The sequence below is a fragment of the Miniopterus natalensis genome, chromosome 20 (genome assembly GCF_054644295.1).
Source record: "Miniopterus natalensis isolate mMinNat1 chromosome 20, mMinNat1.hap1, whole genome shotgun sequence".
NCBI classification, from domain to species: Eukaryota; Metazoa; Chordata; class Mammalia; order Chiroptera; family Miniopteridae; genus Miniopterus; species Miniopterus natalensis.
This window is the reverse complement of record NC_142100.1, coordinates 10,801,674-10,815,360: the sequence shown is the minus strand read 5'-3', so window position 1 is coordinate 10,815,360 and position 13,687 is coordinate 10,801,674. Positions and strand designations below refer to the sequence as shown.

Sequence of the window (13,687 nt, the reverse complement as noted above, 5' to 3'; positions counted from 1 at the left end):
TCACTTTAGAAAACTAACCTGCAAAGGTACTGACTGACAAGCCCAATTTTTGTAACTCAATTTAAATTTTGTTAATATTTTTAAAAATATGTCTATTGATTTCAGAAAGAGGAAGGGCGAGGGGGGGAGATAGAAACATCAATAATGAGAGCCATCGATCAGCTGCCTCCTGCAAGCCCCCCGCTGGGGATCGAGCCTCAGACCTGGGTATGTGCCCTGACTGGGAATAGAACCATGATCTCCTGGATCCTAGGTTGATGCTCAATCACTGAGCCACACCTGGCTGGGCTCAATTTAAATTTTAAAAGACCTGCTCCTTTCCCCAGGGGAGGGGTGATCTCATTCTCTGGAGAGCCATTTTACTGGATTCCTCAGATCATCATCAATTCCTGCTGCTCCCCTTCTTACCACAAACCCCAGTGAGTGTGTTGTGGAACCATAGTTTTGAATCCTATATAAAGTAACTCCAAGACTAAAAGGCCATTTACTTATGAAATTTATTTTCTCATATATAAATTATGCATTTCTCTGGGCAGACAGCCTTCACCTTATTGCACTAAGCACATCCTTAATACCAAGCTACAGGACAAGTCTCAACAAGGTTTGTATTCAATGTAGCACTTGTCTACCAGGCACTGTAGAGAGGAGGCGGAGAAGCCAGGGTCCCTCGGGGTGAATAACAGGGAGGGGCAACGTGATACCTTCTGACAGATGGTTTTCTCCCAGAAAGGGGACATGCAAAGCTTACACCTGGATTCTGGGCGTGGGCAAGAGCTCGGAGGCCAAGAAGCCCAATGCAACACTGTAGCTCGCTGCCCTTCTTTCTGAGAGAAGAGGGGACTCTCCTTTCGCTCATTTGTAACAAATCCCTCTGGCCTAGCTGATGCTTTAGGGAAACAACGGGGATGGGGTCATCATCAGAATTAGCAGCAATTAAGAACGGGCCATACATTGCCACAGTGTGGTTGGTGGGTGTCACCCAGGCCCAGGAACCTGAAAGCTATGTAGCCTGGGGAAAGGTGCCACTCAAGACCCAGAGGTGCTCTGGAAGTTTCTTAATCTAATGGAGCTGGGGCTTCAAACTGCTTATGATGCTCAGATGTCCCAATGACCACACTAATTAGCAAAGTTCTAGTGTTGGATCTTCCGACCATTAGTCAAAGCTGTAATGAGACCGAGTCTATAGGCAGAGTGACCGGGAGCCTGAGTAGGAAGGGCAGGACCTCAGTGGTGGGGGGTGGGTGGGTATAGGCAATGGGCAGTGACTGTAACATGATTAGGCCCTCCTTGCAGATGGAGGTGGACTGAACAGAGCGGGGCTAGGAGGAGCTGCACGCCCAGGAGCTGCCCTCACTCTGCCTTTCCTACACTGAAGACAAGTTGCTCACACTCTAAAGCACATTCTTGATACAGGAACAGGGACTGGGGGGGAAGCGGTGATTTGGTTTTGGGCAAGAGCATGTTAAGCCTTCATGAGGGCAGCCACCACAGCCTTAGCATTGAGACTGCGTAGGTCACAGTAGGTCTGGCCAGTGCCCACAAACACGATGGGTTTGCTTGTGATGTAGGTCATCGAAATAGCAGCTCCCACCTGAAGTAGAAAAGGGACCCAGTCAGCTCAAGGACCCTCTGCACCCTTAGTAACAGGAAACTTTGCAGCTAATGCAGCCTCAGCACTCCTGTGAAGGATGGCCACCGCTCCCACTCACACTGCATCCTGTGTCATTCATACTTACCTTGTCATCAATGGTATCAAATTTGGTAAGGACAATGCCATCAATGAGCCGAGGTGTTTGAGCCATAGAATGGTCAGCCAAGGCTCTGTTGAACTTGACCTGGAAAGGAGAAATGGTGTATAAGTGTAAAAAGCACCTTTCCAACCAAAACTGAGGTTGGAAAGAGAACCATGCCCTCACCAGCTGATCCACGGCCTCGTTGCCTACTAAGGCCTCCCCCACAAACAGCACCAAGTCGGGTGTGTTGACAGTAATGAGCTTGGCCAGGGCAGTCATCAGAGGGGCATTGTCTTGCATGCGACCAGCTGTGTCCACCAGCACCACATCAAAGCCTTGATTACGTGCTGGAGAGAGAAAAGTGGTCAACTCAAAATTCCCAGATTGTCCCTCACACTTATTTCCAGCTTCATCTCAAGTCCTAGCCTGGCTGTTAAAAGTCGGTTTACTTTCTTGGAAACAGAGGTTTCTTCAGTTGGTATATATTAACTTTGGTTGGAACTACACTACACCTAGTACCCAAAGCGGAGCATGGCAAGTCACTAATTCTGACTTGCTACCAAGCAGTAAGTTGGTGGTAGGGTAACCCTGATCCTCAGCATATTTTAAAAAAACCCAAGGACAGGGGCCCAGACAAGCTCCCACACTTCCTGTGCACTGTACCAAAGGCAATGGCTTCCATGGCGATGCCAGCTGCATCTTTGCCATAGCCCTTTTCAAACAACTGCACCATGGTGCGGCCACCGTGACTCTCAGGGGGGTGTAGGGCGCTCAAACGTCGTGTGTGTGTGCGCAGCTGCTCCACAGCCCCGGCACGAAATGTGTCACAGGCGGCAATGAGGACACTGAAGCCATTCTCTAACAGCCAAAAGGAAATCTGCAAAAGACACAAAGGAAACTGTCACCTCAAACCAGAGTTGCTAAGATATAGTGAAGAAAGGTCAGAGGAGTACTGCACTGACCTTGGCAAGATTAGTAGACTTCCCCACTCCATTAACCCCACAGAAAGTGACAACATAAGGGCGCTGATGACGCTGGGCATCCATGATATCCCGAAGCATGTCTACACGACGCTGCGGCTGCAGAATCTGTACCAGGGACTCTTGCAGAGCTTGCTTTACTGTGGAAGTCACGGCTGAAAGGGGGAGGAGGTGGTGTACCAATGAATCCCAAGGAATGTACTCCAAGAACACCAACACCTTTCTGAGCTAAGGGAACTAGGATTTGGATACTAGGATCTTGCCCTGGGGATTCACACCGTATCTGATACTGTCCTAATAAACACTGCACAAACATTAACTCATTTAATCCTCTTAGTAACTCTTAAAGTCTAAGTTACGTCATAGAGCTTTAGAGCTAAGGGATTTGCCAAAAGTCACGAAGGCCAATGATACTTACTGCTGAAGGTCCCCATCACCTTCCCTTCCAACTTGTTGGCCACGGATTCACAGAGCTGAACTGCAATGTCTGCTGCCACATTCTTAGCTGAAGAGAGAGGGGGACAGGAGTGATGTGAGTGCATGTCGACATTCAACAACTCTTATGGTACAGCTAAGAAACTAGCTTGCTTTACTCTCCACCATCCCCACCCCATAAACACGACTGCACCTGTTCCTTAGAACTTACCAATGAGATGATCACGCATCTTGTCCAGCACAGATTCCATGTCTTCCCGACTCAAGCTCTTGGAACCCACAAGGCCCTTCAGCATCCCAAACATGCCACCCAGAGTCCCCTTGGCAGCACTGCAGGCACAAGAGATTACGGATACACACAGCCAGTGGGCAGGAGTCGAGCCTCATCCGTTCTGGCGCCACACATATCACCCACCACCTGAAATGCCCTACCTAGGTTTGGTAGGGTTCTGAGCGGCTCCTTCATCATCTGAGCTGCTGCAGTCCAGATCCTGAAGCTGCCCCCCAGGCCCAGTCCCTCGAATCTGCAGGGTACGGGGAAAGGAAAGCGATAGGATTAGAAATACTAAAGCTTCAGAGGGGGAAAAAGCCCAGGATTTACCGTCTACACTGCTCAGTTTCTTTGATTTGGGAAGCTCCAAATGTAACAAACTCCGTGGCTCAAAGAAATTCAAGGTACTGCCCTCCTCTCTACTTCCTCCCCGTTCTGTTGAACAGTAACCTTCAGTCTGGCCCCTGCTGACTCTTACCAAGTTGATGTCCTCAGGTGGGGCAACCTCGGGGGCCCCGTTGGTGGTAGGAGCACTATAATCCAGGTCTTCCTTGTTAACACAGCCACCCAGTGCCCACACCCGAGGCGCCTTTTTGCCCTTCTCCTTCGGGGCATCTGACTTCGTGGACTTGCTGAAAGGGTTATAGCACAGAGGGTTATGGTGGAGAAGCAGGAGAGGAAACATCTGCCCAAGATACAGAGACAAGAAAGCCCCTGCCCCCAACATGGCAAAGGTTAGAATGCTCACCTGGACTTGTCTACAGCCTTCCCATGTTTCTGAATGAACTCCTCTCGCTTCCTCCGTATCAGCTCCTCTTTGGAAAGTTCTACCCCGTTATCAGCCCCCATTGACTTTTCTGCAGGAACTGTTTTGCTGGCAGCCAAAGGGACGTCAAAACCTGTTACAAGAAGACTCATTGGAGAAAAAGGACCAGATCCCAACAAAATAGACAATGCGGAAAAATCTTCCAAATCCTTAAAGAGGAAACTAGGAGCAAACATCTTGGGGCTCAAAAGGACTGGGGATGACAGCAAGGGTGGCGGCATCTGAGTGAGGGAGACAGGCAATGACAAACTGAAGGACAGCGAACCACTTCAGTGCTTAGTGCCACATTAACTTCTCATGCCCCATATGTTCAAGGAGCTCAAACTGACCTTCTTTCTTGTTTCCCTTGTTTTTTTTGTTCTTTGCTTTTTCCTTGGGCTTTTCACCCCGTGTCTCAATCATGGATCTCACAGGTTTCTTGGCCTTTTCAGAATCTTCAAATTTCTTCATGGTGGTTGGAGCCCGGACCTTACTGCTCTCCTCTGCTTCACTAAAGAGAAAGAAAATGGTTCAAGTCCAGAGAAAGGACCCTAACACCAAGAGGATAATTTAGAACAGGGCAGCAAATTTAGAAGCATCTTTCGATAAACACTTTATTACCCCTGAACAGGCCTCAGAAACGGAGGGGCTCATCAAGTCATGGAAACTGACTTTGGGGAGGGGAGGCCTCTCACCGAAGGAGCCGCAGAAAGTCATTTTGGAAATCAAAAGTGCCATTCAGTAGACTTAAAGCACTTTGCTGTTGGATCTCTGTGCGGTACTTGTCCCGAAAGAGCCGGTGCACGTCATCTATCAACTTGTCTACATATGTCAGTGTTAGGATCTTCTGAAAACCAACCTGTTTAGGGAAAGAAACAGAGCTGACAGATCTGCTTACATGCCATCCCAGAACAGACTGAGGCAACTCAACCCAGGCCTCCAGATTGGCTAAGCCATCTGGCAGGTGTCCCTGACCTGAGGGGTAGCCAAGCTCTCTGACTGGGCCCCAGAGTTTCTTCCTTTTACCCTCACCCTCCTTGTTTTCTCAGTTACTTCATCATATAACACCTTCTGCAATTAATCAGTTTGATTCTCTTAATAATCAGGACTACTTTGAGAATGCACTTGTCCCTCTAAAATACCCCCACTTACCACAAACACCAGCTCAAACTGGTTGTCCAACTTATACTTGAGTGTGAGTGCTTCATGGGTGAAGGAGTTGTTGCCTCCCCTTTCCTGGAAAAAGAGTATGTCTCGGAGTTCAGACTATTCCCAGAAAACCCAGCCTTGGGCCCCTCAACGATTACCTTTGGGAAAGAACCAAACATTCCCCCAAAGTCAAACCTGTCTCAAGACAAGAGGATGCTGGGGCACTGCTCTGTAGCATTCCACCAGGGAGAAAAGGAGAGACCAAGGTGGGGGTTGAGGGCAGAGGTGAGACAGTGGCAAGACACACGGGAGCCAGAAGAGAAGTAGTCGTCATAGAAACAATCAGGTCTGCTAGCAGCTGTACACTACTTACAGTTCTAAAAGGCATTTAACCATCCATTATCTCACTCATTCTTCGAAACAGAAAACCAAGCTACCAGGGGCGAATGGAGGGAACGACGGTTAAGTCTGAATTAAGTGCCTAACCCTGCTAGAGTCCCAGAAAGCGAGGGGGAGGGGGCGCCGCAAAGTTGCTAGACTGCCCGACGGGGGCGGGAGAAAGAAGTGGAGTCCCGGCTACCGCCCAGCGGCCAACCTCGGGGCGAACAGGGTGGGAGCGAGGCGCGGGATCGGTCCAGGGGGGCTATGGATCGGATGGGGGGACGAGCCCGGAGTTCTGACCCCGCGGGGGCGGTACCTGCAGCAGCACGGAACGAATCAACGCGTTAACGGGTCCGGTGCAGGAGTCGCTCACGCCCTGGAAGCACCAGAGCACGAGCCCGCCCTTCGAGAAAATGGTGAAGAAGTCGAGCATGGCGGCAGCGGGAAAGGAGCCCGGCCGGCGCCGGGAACTGAGGCCGCGATCGCCCCGACTTCCTGCTGCGCCAAGCGCGGGACACGTCACACCAGCGGCCCCGGAAACCGGCTCAGCCGCACTTCCGCTCAGAGCCTAGGGTTTCCTACCGGCCTCCGCTTGAGGGCGCGCGGCACTGACGTAGCCAGAAATCTGGCCAATGGCAGGCCTGGGCGGGGCTCTTGGGCGGTCACAGGAAGACGGGCGGCCTATAGCCCGGAGAGGCGGGGCCCAGAGTGGCCGCTGGCCAATGGGTGCGCACGTCGGGATGGCCGGCGGCGCGGAGCAGTGACAGCTCGCGGGCGGTGCCAGGTTTAAGGGTCGCGCTCAGAGACCCCGCTCAGAAGGACCATGTTTAGAGGCGCGGTGCGGCTCTGTGCGGGCCGAGGCCGCATGGGCCGGGGACTAAGCACACGCAGTGGAGGCTCGACTCCGGGTAAAGTTGAGGGCGCTGGAGGGTATCATGGTTGTGGGGTACCCCCAGTCTCCGGCCATGTGACCTTCAGGACTCGGGACCCCGGCTGCCGCTGGGAAGACAGTGGGTCAGCTGGGAGAAGGGGGTACGCTTGCCCGCTGGAGCTTGTAGAGCCGCGGCAGGTGTGTGGGTCCCCAGGTGTGACAACCCCTAGGCCGCTCTCGGCCTCGCCTCTCACCAGGATAACTGAGACCAGGCTGGTTCGTGGGCTGCACGAACGCGCGCCCCGTCCTGCCCGCGTGCAGCCGGCTGTGCCGAGTGTTGTGACCGTGAAGGAGGGAAGAAGAGAAGGCGAGGATTCCTATGTGTCCTGGAGGTGCCTGAAGTGAAGCTGGAGAGGGAAGATTTTCTAGATCAGTTCAAGACTGTGGATAGTCCCCAAACTGTCCATAAGGAATAAGGAGTCATGAAGGAAACAAAGGGGCTGGGGCTGGAGTGTGGGGAGGACAGGCGAGCAGGAGCCAGGTTGTGCATTGTCTCCCAGGCCATGTTTATGGGTTTTGGACTTTTATCCTTAGAGTAATGGAAAGCCATCGGAGGGCTTTTAAGCAAGAGGGTGTGTGATTAAATTGTGTTCAGAAAAGATAAGTCAAACTGCAATGCAGAAAAGGATTGTGGGGTTGGGGGGACAAGAGGGGAATTAGTGGGAACAGGAGGCTTTTGCATTAGTCTAGGTGAGAGATTATGGTGGTTTGGTCTAGGGCAGTGGTGGCAGAGATAAAAAAGGTGACAGATTGGGGAAATATTTGAAAGGCATAGTCATCAGAACTTAAGTTTGAATGTAAATTTGCTGGAGGTGACGGATATCCAGGGTAAGGTGCCTCTCAGAGGTACCATGCTTCAGAGGTTGCTGCAGCTCACAGTGTTCTGGGACCTCTTGGTTCAGAAGCCAAGGATATCCAAGTGGAGATGATGATGCAGTGATGCAGTTGAGTATATGAGCCTGGGGCTCACAAGAGAGGTAGATGTGCACAGGAGATAAATATGTGTAAGTCACCTATCCTAGGGAGAGAGAATAGAGTGCTAATTTTAGGAAGTTGAATCTTGTACTGGGCATGATGCATGAAAAGGAAGATAGACTGATGGCAGTTTCCATATAGCAAAGCTGTGGAATACTGCTGAGTACATGTTGACCTTATGAGAGGAGAATGACAGTGGCGACTGCCAACTCAGTGTCAGTTTTGCCCACCTTTTCCTGTGCTCATCCTCTATCCCCTACCGTCTGAAAAGGAAATGTACAGACCTCTTTGACCATAACTGCATCCCACAGACTGGGCTGGAAAGGTGTCTGAAATTAAGAAGAAGATCCAGTCAGTTCTTCCTGGAGGATCCTGGAATCCACTGTATGACACCAGCCACCTGCCCCCTGAACATGCGGATGTGGTGATTGTGGGGGGTGGGGTGCTTGGCCTGTCCGTGGCCTATTGGCTGAAGAAGTTGGAGAAGCAACGAGGTGCCATTAAGGTGCTGGTGGTGGAACGGGACCACACGGTGAGGAATGGGGTAGGACAGAGTCATGAGTGGGGTTTAGACTTGGGTTTTACTAAGGACTCTAGGGACAAGGGAAGGGGAGAAAAGACCTCTCAATCTTTGGAGGTCCAAAGGGCAGGGACAGTGCTTTGGACCTTGTTGAGAAATAGTCCCAGGTTCTTCCTCCCTCCAACTAGGGACCTTGATGATAAGGTTTTGACTTTTGAAAGCAAATTTCAATGTTGGATCTTTTGAGATCTCACAGGTCTGGCCAGGAGAGCCTGCATTCAAGTTATAATGAATACAAACAGCCATCTCCACCCCCTTTTACATTCCATTACTTCTGAGGTTTTGCACTAGCTGTTCTGTTGCCACGGCCGGCCAGCCACAAATCCCGCTACTTTGGCCATACCCTGTTTTCCAATTTGTGGATCAAATGTTAACCTCCTGCCCTTAGACTTCTGGGCCATTACCATTTTGTACGACTGTGACCAGCCCTTTCTTGATGACTGACTCTGCTCTGCACATCTGCTAATGAGAACTTTTATAACTATTGTCCTCTCTGGGCTGCTGGATGGCTTGCATCTGGGTTTATCCATGTCAGGTCCTGTTAGATTATAAACCTACAAATAGATATACTTGCTTCTCTAAGATTGCAAACCTCCCCTTAAACTTTAGCACATGGCTCACAGCTTCTGTGACAGGATTCTGCTCCTGTGTGGCAGGGTACTGGTCTACCTCAACTTTCCTTGTCTTCCACAGTATTCCCGGGCCTCTACTGGGCTTTCCGTGGGCGGGATCCGCCAGCAGTTCTCGTTGCCTGAGAACATCCAGCTCTCCCTCTTTTCAGTTGACTTTCTACGGAACATCAATGTATGTGCAGTGAGATTTGGGGGCTGGGTGGTGACCCCTCCTTTAGCCCAGAGAGAGGAGCAGCCCAGCTGGCTAGGGGAAACGGAGCAGGAGCAGTTCAGGCAGGTGGGAATTGAAACCCCTGGTTTTCTTCTGAGTGGTGGTGCCTAGAGGAAGACTTCTCTCTGGGTTAGGGTCCTGAGCTCTGAGAGTTGTAGGTGTGGAAGCCAGGAATGCTCTCTATCCCTTCTGTGAATCAGCTTCTCTGAGGAGCTTTTTTGCACACAGGATTACCTGGCGGTAGTCGATGACCCTCCCCTGGACCTCCAGTTCAACCCCTCAGGTTACCTTTTACTGGCTTCAGAAAAGGGTGCTGCGATCATGGAGAACAATGTGAAAGTGCAGAGGTGGGTGCCTGGCTCAGCCCTCGAGTCGCTTCCCAGCCATGTGCATGCAGTAAAGCCTTAAATCAAGTCAGGACTGGGGTGATGGAGCTGATAAGTCAGGTCCCTACTCTCTGGGACCTCAGTCCATCAGGAAGGGCAGGGACATGCAGAACCTCAGTGCCCCAGGCTAAGGCTGTGATACAGATCTGGACAGAGTGCTGCTGCAGTGGGTCCTGCATTGCCTGATGATAAGAACCACCTAGCACACATCCCAGACCTAATAATCAGAATCTCTCAGGAGGGGCCCAGGAATCTGCAGGCATTTCCTGCAAGAGCCAAATAGTAAGTATTTTAGGCTTTCCCGGCCATCCAGTCTCTATTGCACTCACTCAACTCGCAATCGAAACACAAAATCAGCGATGAACAAAAAAAATAAATGCATGAGTATGGCTCATGTGTAAAACTAAAACTAGACTGCAGGCTGGATGTGGCAGCCCTGCCCTCATTGATAATCATGGTCAGTCAAGAGCAGACATCTTCAACAAACATGTCTCCAAAGTCTCACTAGTGATATCAGGTAATGTCCTAAATGCCTCACAGGTAATAACTCATTTGATCATCAGAACATCTCCATTTTACATGTGGGAAAATCAAGGCACAAAGAGCTAATAAGTGGGCTGGGATTCAAACCAGGCAGTCTGGCTTACAAGTGTGCTCTCAGCACCTGTGTTGCCGCCCTTGGGCAACACATTCCCAGAGGATGTGATTGTACCAGGAGATGGGCAGGAAGGCTTCCCAGGCAGAGTGGAGGGAACGGAGCCGCTCACCCTGTTGTGAAAGGACATGGAATAGTGAGGGGCTGACGGAATTTAGTGCAGCCAATGGGAGACTAGGGTGTTGGAAAGGAAGAAGGGATCAGATGCTGAGGAGCCTGGGAGGCTTGTTCTCCACCCATTCAGCAAGTAGAGAAAATTGGGGAGTTTGGGGCAGAGAGGGACATAAATGAGGTAGAATCCCCACTTGTGGAGTTGAGTGTGTACTGCTTCTGCACACTCATCCTCTCTAACACACACACACACACACACACACATACACACACAGATCCACATGTTTCTCTCAGGCAGGAAGGAGCCAAAGTGTGTCTGATGTCTCCCGAGCAGCTGCAGAACAAGTTTCCCTGGATAAACACAGACGGAGTCGCCTTGGCCTCTTATGGTGAGGGGTGAGGCTTGCTTGCAGAGGGGATCAGGGGTTGCGGGCATCTCAGGTGGGAAGTCTCAGCACCCTGCAGCCAAGTCAAGGAGAAACACTTCCCTCCTGACCAGCAGGGCCTCCCCTGGCCATGCCATCTCTCTGTTCTTCTGCAGAATTTGATACTGGTGCAGTTGGTCCACTTGACTTTCCCCAGCTTACGAGCCCAAAGTAGAGTTGGGGGCGTGGGAAATACTCTAGGAGAGAAGGGCTCTAGTCTCTCCTCATGAGTCCTCATTTTTTCCTTACAGGGTTGGAGGGTGAAGGTTGGTTTGACCCCTGGTGTCTGCTCCAGGGGCTTCGGCGAAAGGTCGAGTCCATGGGGGTCCTCTTCTGCCATGGAGAGGTGACACGTGAGTCTGAGCCCCATGCCCACTGCTTATATCCTTTGCCATCCAGGGCATAGGCCTAGGCCATGTCTTATTTTCACTCACAGGCCAAGGGTTGGTGGGGGGAGGCCTTCTCCCGTAGGGCTGGTCCTGGGCATCCTGACTCCAGCTCCTGACTAGCCTTCTTCCTGACCGGTGACCTGCCTGAGGTTTCAGTGCTCTCCTGTCCCGAGTGTGGCCACGTTCATCCCAGTTACTCTGCTTCAGTGTCTGGGAAAGCTCCCAGCCTTCTTTCCTTGCGAAGCCAACGGCATCCCCATCTCCTTCCTCTTCAAGGCCTCAAGTGCTTATTTAATTCTCTTTTTCCTGCAGGTTTTGTCTCTTCATCTAGCCATGTGGAGACCATGAGTGGGGAAGAGGTGACTTTGAAAAGGATCCATGAAGTTCATGTAAGTTCCCAGCCTAAGTGTCTTCCTTACAAAATGGAGGGAGGGATGAGAAGGGTAACAACCATCATTTAAAATATATGTATTTTTACTGATTTCAGAGAGAGAGGAAGGGAGAGAGAGAGGTAGAAACATCAATGATGAGAGAGAGTCATTGATCGGCTGCCTCCTGCACGCCCCCTACTGGGGATCGAGCCTGCAACCCAGGCATGTGCCCTGACTAGGAATCGAACCTCAGTCTCCTGGATCACAGGTTGGTGCTCAACCACTGAGCCATGCCAGCTGAGCAACAACTTTCATTTTGATATTCTACCCACTTCCAGTGTGGGTAAACTAAGGCTCAAGAAGAAATGTACCTATCATGGTGGCCAGCGTATGGGCCAGGCCCTCCCTCCACTCTCTCTCTGGTGCCTGCAGGTGAAGATGGACCATAGCTTGGAGTACCAGCCTGTGGAATGTGCCATCGTGATCAATGCAGCAGGGGCCTGGTCTGGGCAAATTGCAGAGCTGGCTGGTATTGGGAAGGGGCCGCCTGGTACCCTTCAGGGCACCAAGCTCCCTGTGGAACCAAGGAAAAGGTGACTTCCCCAGGGCAGCTGAGGAGGTTGGTGAGAGGAGAAAAGAAACACTATAAAAGGCTAAGTGGGAGGAGGGAAGAGTTGCTATTCCTGCCACTTCCTAACCCCCTGGTTATGGCAGGTATGTGTACTTATGGCACTGCCCCCAGGGACCAGGCCTGGAGACGCCATTCGTTTCAGACATCAGTGGAGCCTATTTCCGCCGGGAAGGATTAGGCAGCAACTACTTGGGTGGCTGTAGCCCCACTGAGGTAAGCTAAGTGGGATCGGGGGTGCTGGCAAGGAGACAGACCAATTGTCATTGAAGAGTTGGGTTTTTAGGGAGGGCCCAGTGCTGTTATTGATGTTGCAGCCCCCTCCAGGTTTCAACTGGGACCTCTCATTCCCATCCCCCATCTACATAGGGGGTTGATTAAAGGGGTCAGTGAGGTCTGGCTTTGTCCTTGTGTCCCAGGTAATATAACCCTTGTTCCCATCTCTTACTCCAGGAGGAGGAACCAGACCCAGGGAACCTCGATGTGGACCATGATTTCTTCCAGGACAAGGTGTGGCCCCCTTTGGCCCAGAGGGTGCCAGCTTTTCAGAGTCTGAAGGTAACTAGGAGACAGATGATACTGGAGCATCTCAGTCCCCTTGGAAAGCCTGTCCTCAGCCTTTTCCCATCTACCTCACAACTGCTAAGGACTCTGTTGGTCTAAGGACCCATCTCATCGACCTCCTCAGCAGTGGTAGAGGGTGCTGATGCCTGACCAGGAGTGAGGGTAGGGTGTAGCGAAGCCTTCCTGAGAACCCAGCGTCTTGTGCACCTGCAGGTTCGGAGCGCCTGGGCTGGCTATTACGACTACAACACCTTTGACCAGAATGGTGTGGTGGGCCCCCATCCACTGGTTGTCAACATGTACTTTGCCACGGGCTTCAGTGGCCACGGGCTTCAGCAGGCCCCTGCCGTGGGGCGAGCTGTGGCCGAGATGATGCTTGAGGGGCAATTCCAGACCATCAACCTGAGCCCCTTCCTCTTCAGCCGCTTTTACTTGGGAGAGAAGGTCCAAGAGCACAATATCATCTGAGCCTGTAAGCTCTTCACTGGCCCCGTTTCCCCATCTGTCACCCCTGGCACAAATCCTGGCCAGCACCATGCCCAGGTCTCCACCTTCCTCCCCTCATCCAGGTGGTTCTGTCTCCATGTGGCTGGGCAGGTGTGCAGACTACAGGCTTTGCGGTTCTATGCCTGAGGCCCAGGCTGACAGAGAATGAGGGACTGGGACCCTAGAACTGATCCCTGGCCTGGGCTGATGCTACCCACCAAGCTGTCCAGCTGGACAGAACTCCTCAGTGGTCCTGAGCACCATGGCCCAGGATGGCTCCTTCCTCGTACCAACCCAGAAAGATTGCTGCTGCCCCTCTTCCCATATCCCTGCAGAGTCCAGGCAGGGAGCATTCTGGTGCAGCCTGGTGCAAATTTATTATCAATCAATAAATGCGACTGACTCCTTCCTGCCAGTTTTCTGCCCCTCTTTTCACCCTATGGCAGCTGCTTTTGAAGCTCCCATTAGCCTTTGACACCAGGCTGGGAGGAGCATAGGCTCCTCCTCTTCCTCTTCCCAGGGGCCCTCTTAAATTCCGCTGGCAAGCTAGGCCTCCTTTGCCTGACTTCCGCAGGGGTATGGATGTAGA

At 51.7% G+C, this 13,687-nt stretch overlaps 2 protein-coding genes across 4 annotated transcripts; one reads left to right on the top strand and one right to left on the bottom strand.

Annotated features, from left to right (window-relative positions):
* Positions 1-439: 439 nt before the first annotated feature.
* Positions 440-6,277, bottom strand: SRPRA (SRP receptor subunit alpha). 2 transcript variants are annotated; one of them, XM_016204444.2, is made up of 14 exons: positions 5,747-5,915; positions 5,377-5,460; positions 4,920-5,083; positions 4,575-4,735; positions 4,168-4,318; positions 3,898-4,051; positions 3,581-3,672; positions 3,360-3,478; positions 3,132-3,218; positions 2,696-2,868; positions 2,397-2,610; positions 1,917-2,080; positions 1,737-1,835; positions 440-1,591 (listed from the first exon to the last, which is right to left on the bottom strand). In XM_016204444.2, exons 1-14 carry the CDS (start codon positions 5,759-5,761, stop codon positions 1,463-1,465), a joined length of 1,806 nt encoding a protein of 601 aa, XP_016059930.1. In that variant the 5' UTR covers positions 5,762-5,915; the 3' UTR covers positions 440-1,462. The 2 variants fall into 2 exon arrangements, with proteins under 2 accessions (XP_016059930.1, XP_016059929.1); XM_016204443.2 differs by lacking the exon at positions 5,747-5,915 and adding an exon at positions 6,071-6,277 and having other exon boundaries at positions 442-1,591.
* A 300-nt stretch (positions 6,278-6,577) lies between these two features.
* On the top strand, positions 6,578-13,687 carry FOXRED1 (FAD dependent oxidoreductase domain containing 1). Of its 2 annotated transcripts, XM_016204446.2 has the most exons (12): positions 6,578-6,662; positions 7,972-8,192; positions 8,934-9,044; positions 9,312-9,430; positions 10,530-10,624; positions 10,912-11,013; positions 11,362-11,438; positions 11,853-12,013; positions 12,135-12,264; positions 12,502-12,606; positions 12,826-13,084; positions 13,182-13,687. In XM_016204446.2, the coding sequence occupies exons 1-11, from the start codon at positions 6,578-6,580 to the stop codon at positions 13,078-13,080; spliced, it is 1,461 nt and encodes a 486-aa protein (XP_016059932.2). In that variant the 3' UTR covers positions 13,081-13,084; positions 13,182-13,687. The 2 variants fall into 2 exon arrangements, with proteins under 2 accessions (XP_016059932.2, XP_016059931.2); XM_016204445.2 differs by having other exon boundaries at positions 12,826-13,687.

What these genes read in the sequence shown, in the direction of transcription:
- SRPRA (XM_016204443.2), bottom strand. Translation starts at nt 6,187, where the DNA reads ATGCTCGACTTCTTCACCATTTTCTCGAAGGGCGGGCTCGTGCTCTGG. An exon ending in GGTGATGGGGACCTTCAGCA is followed by an intron (nt 2,869 to 3,131) that starts GTAAGTATCATT and finishes TCCCCCTTTCAG; the next exon opens with CCGTGACTTCCACAGTAAAG. An exon ending in CATGGAAGCCATTGCCTTTG is followed by an intron (nt 2,081 to 2,396) that starts GTACAGTGCACA and finishes TTCTCTCTCCAG; the next exon opens with CACGTAATCAAGGCTTTGAT.
- FOXRED1 (XM_016204446.2), top strand. Translation starts at nt 6,578, where the DNA reads ATGTTTAGAGGCGCGGTGCGGCTCTGTGCGGGCCGAGGCCGCATGGGC. An exon ending in TGGTGGAACGGGACCACACG is followed by an intron (nt 8,193 to 8,933) that starts GTGAGGAATGGG and finishes TGTCTTCCACAG; the next exon opens with TATTCCCGGGCCTCTACTGG. An exon ending in AACAATGTGAAAGTGCAGAG is followed by an intron (nt 9,431 to 10,529) that starts GTGGGTGCCTGG and finishes TGTTTCTCTCAG; the next exon opens with GCAGGAAGGAGCCAAAGTGT.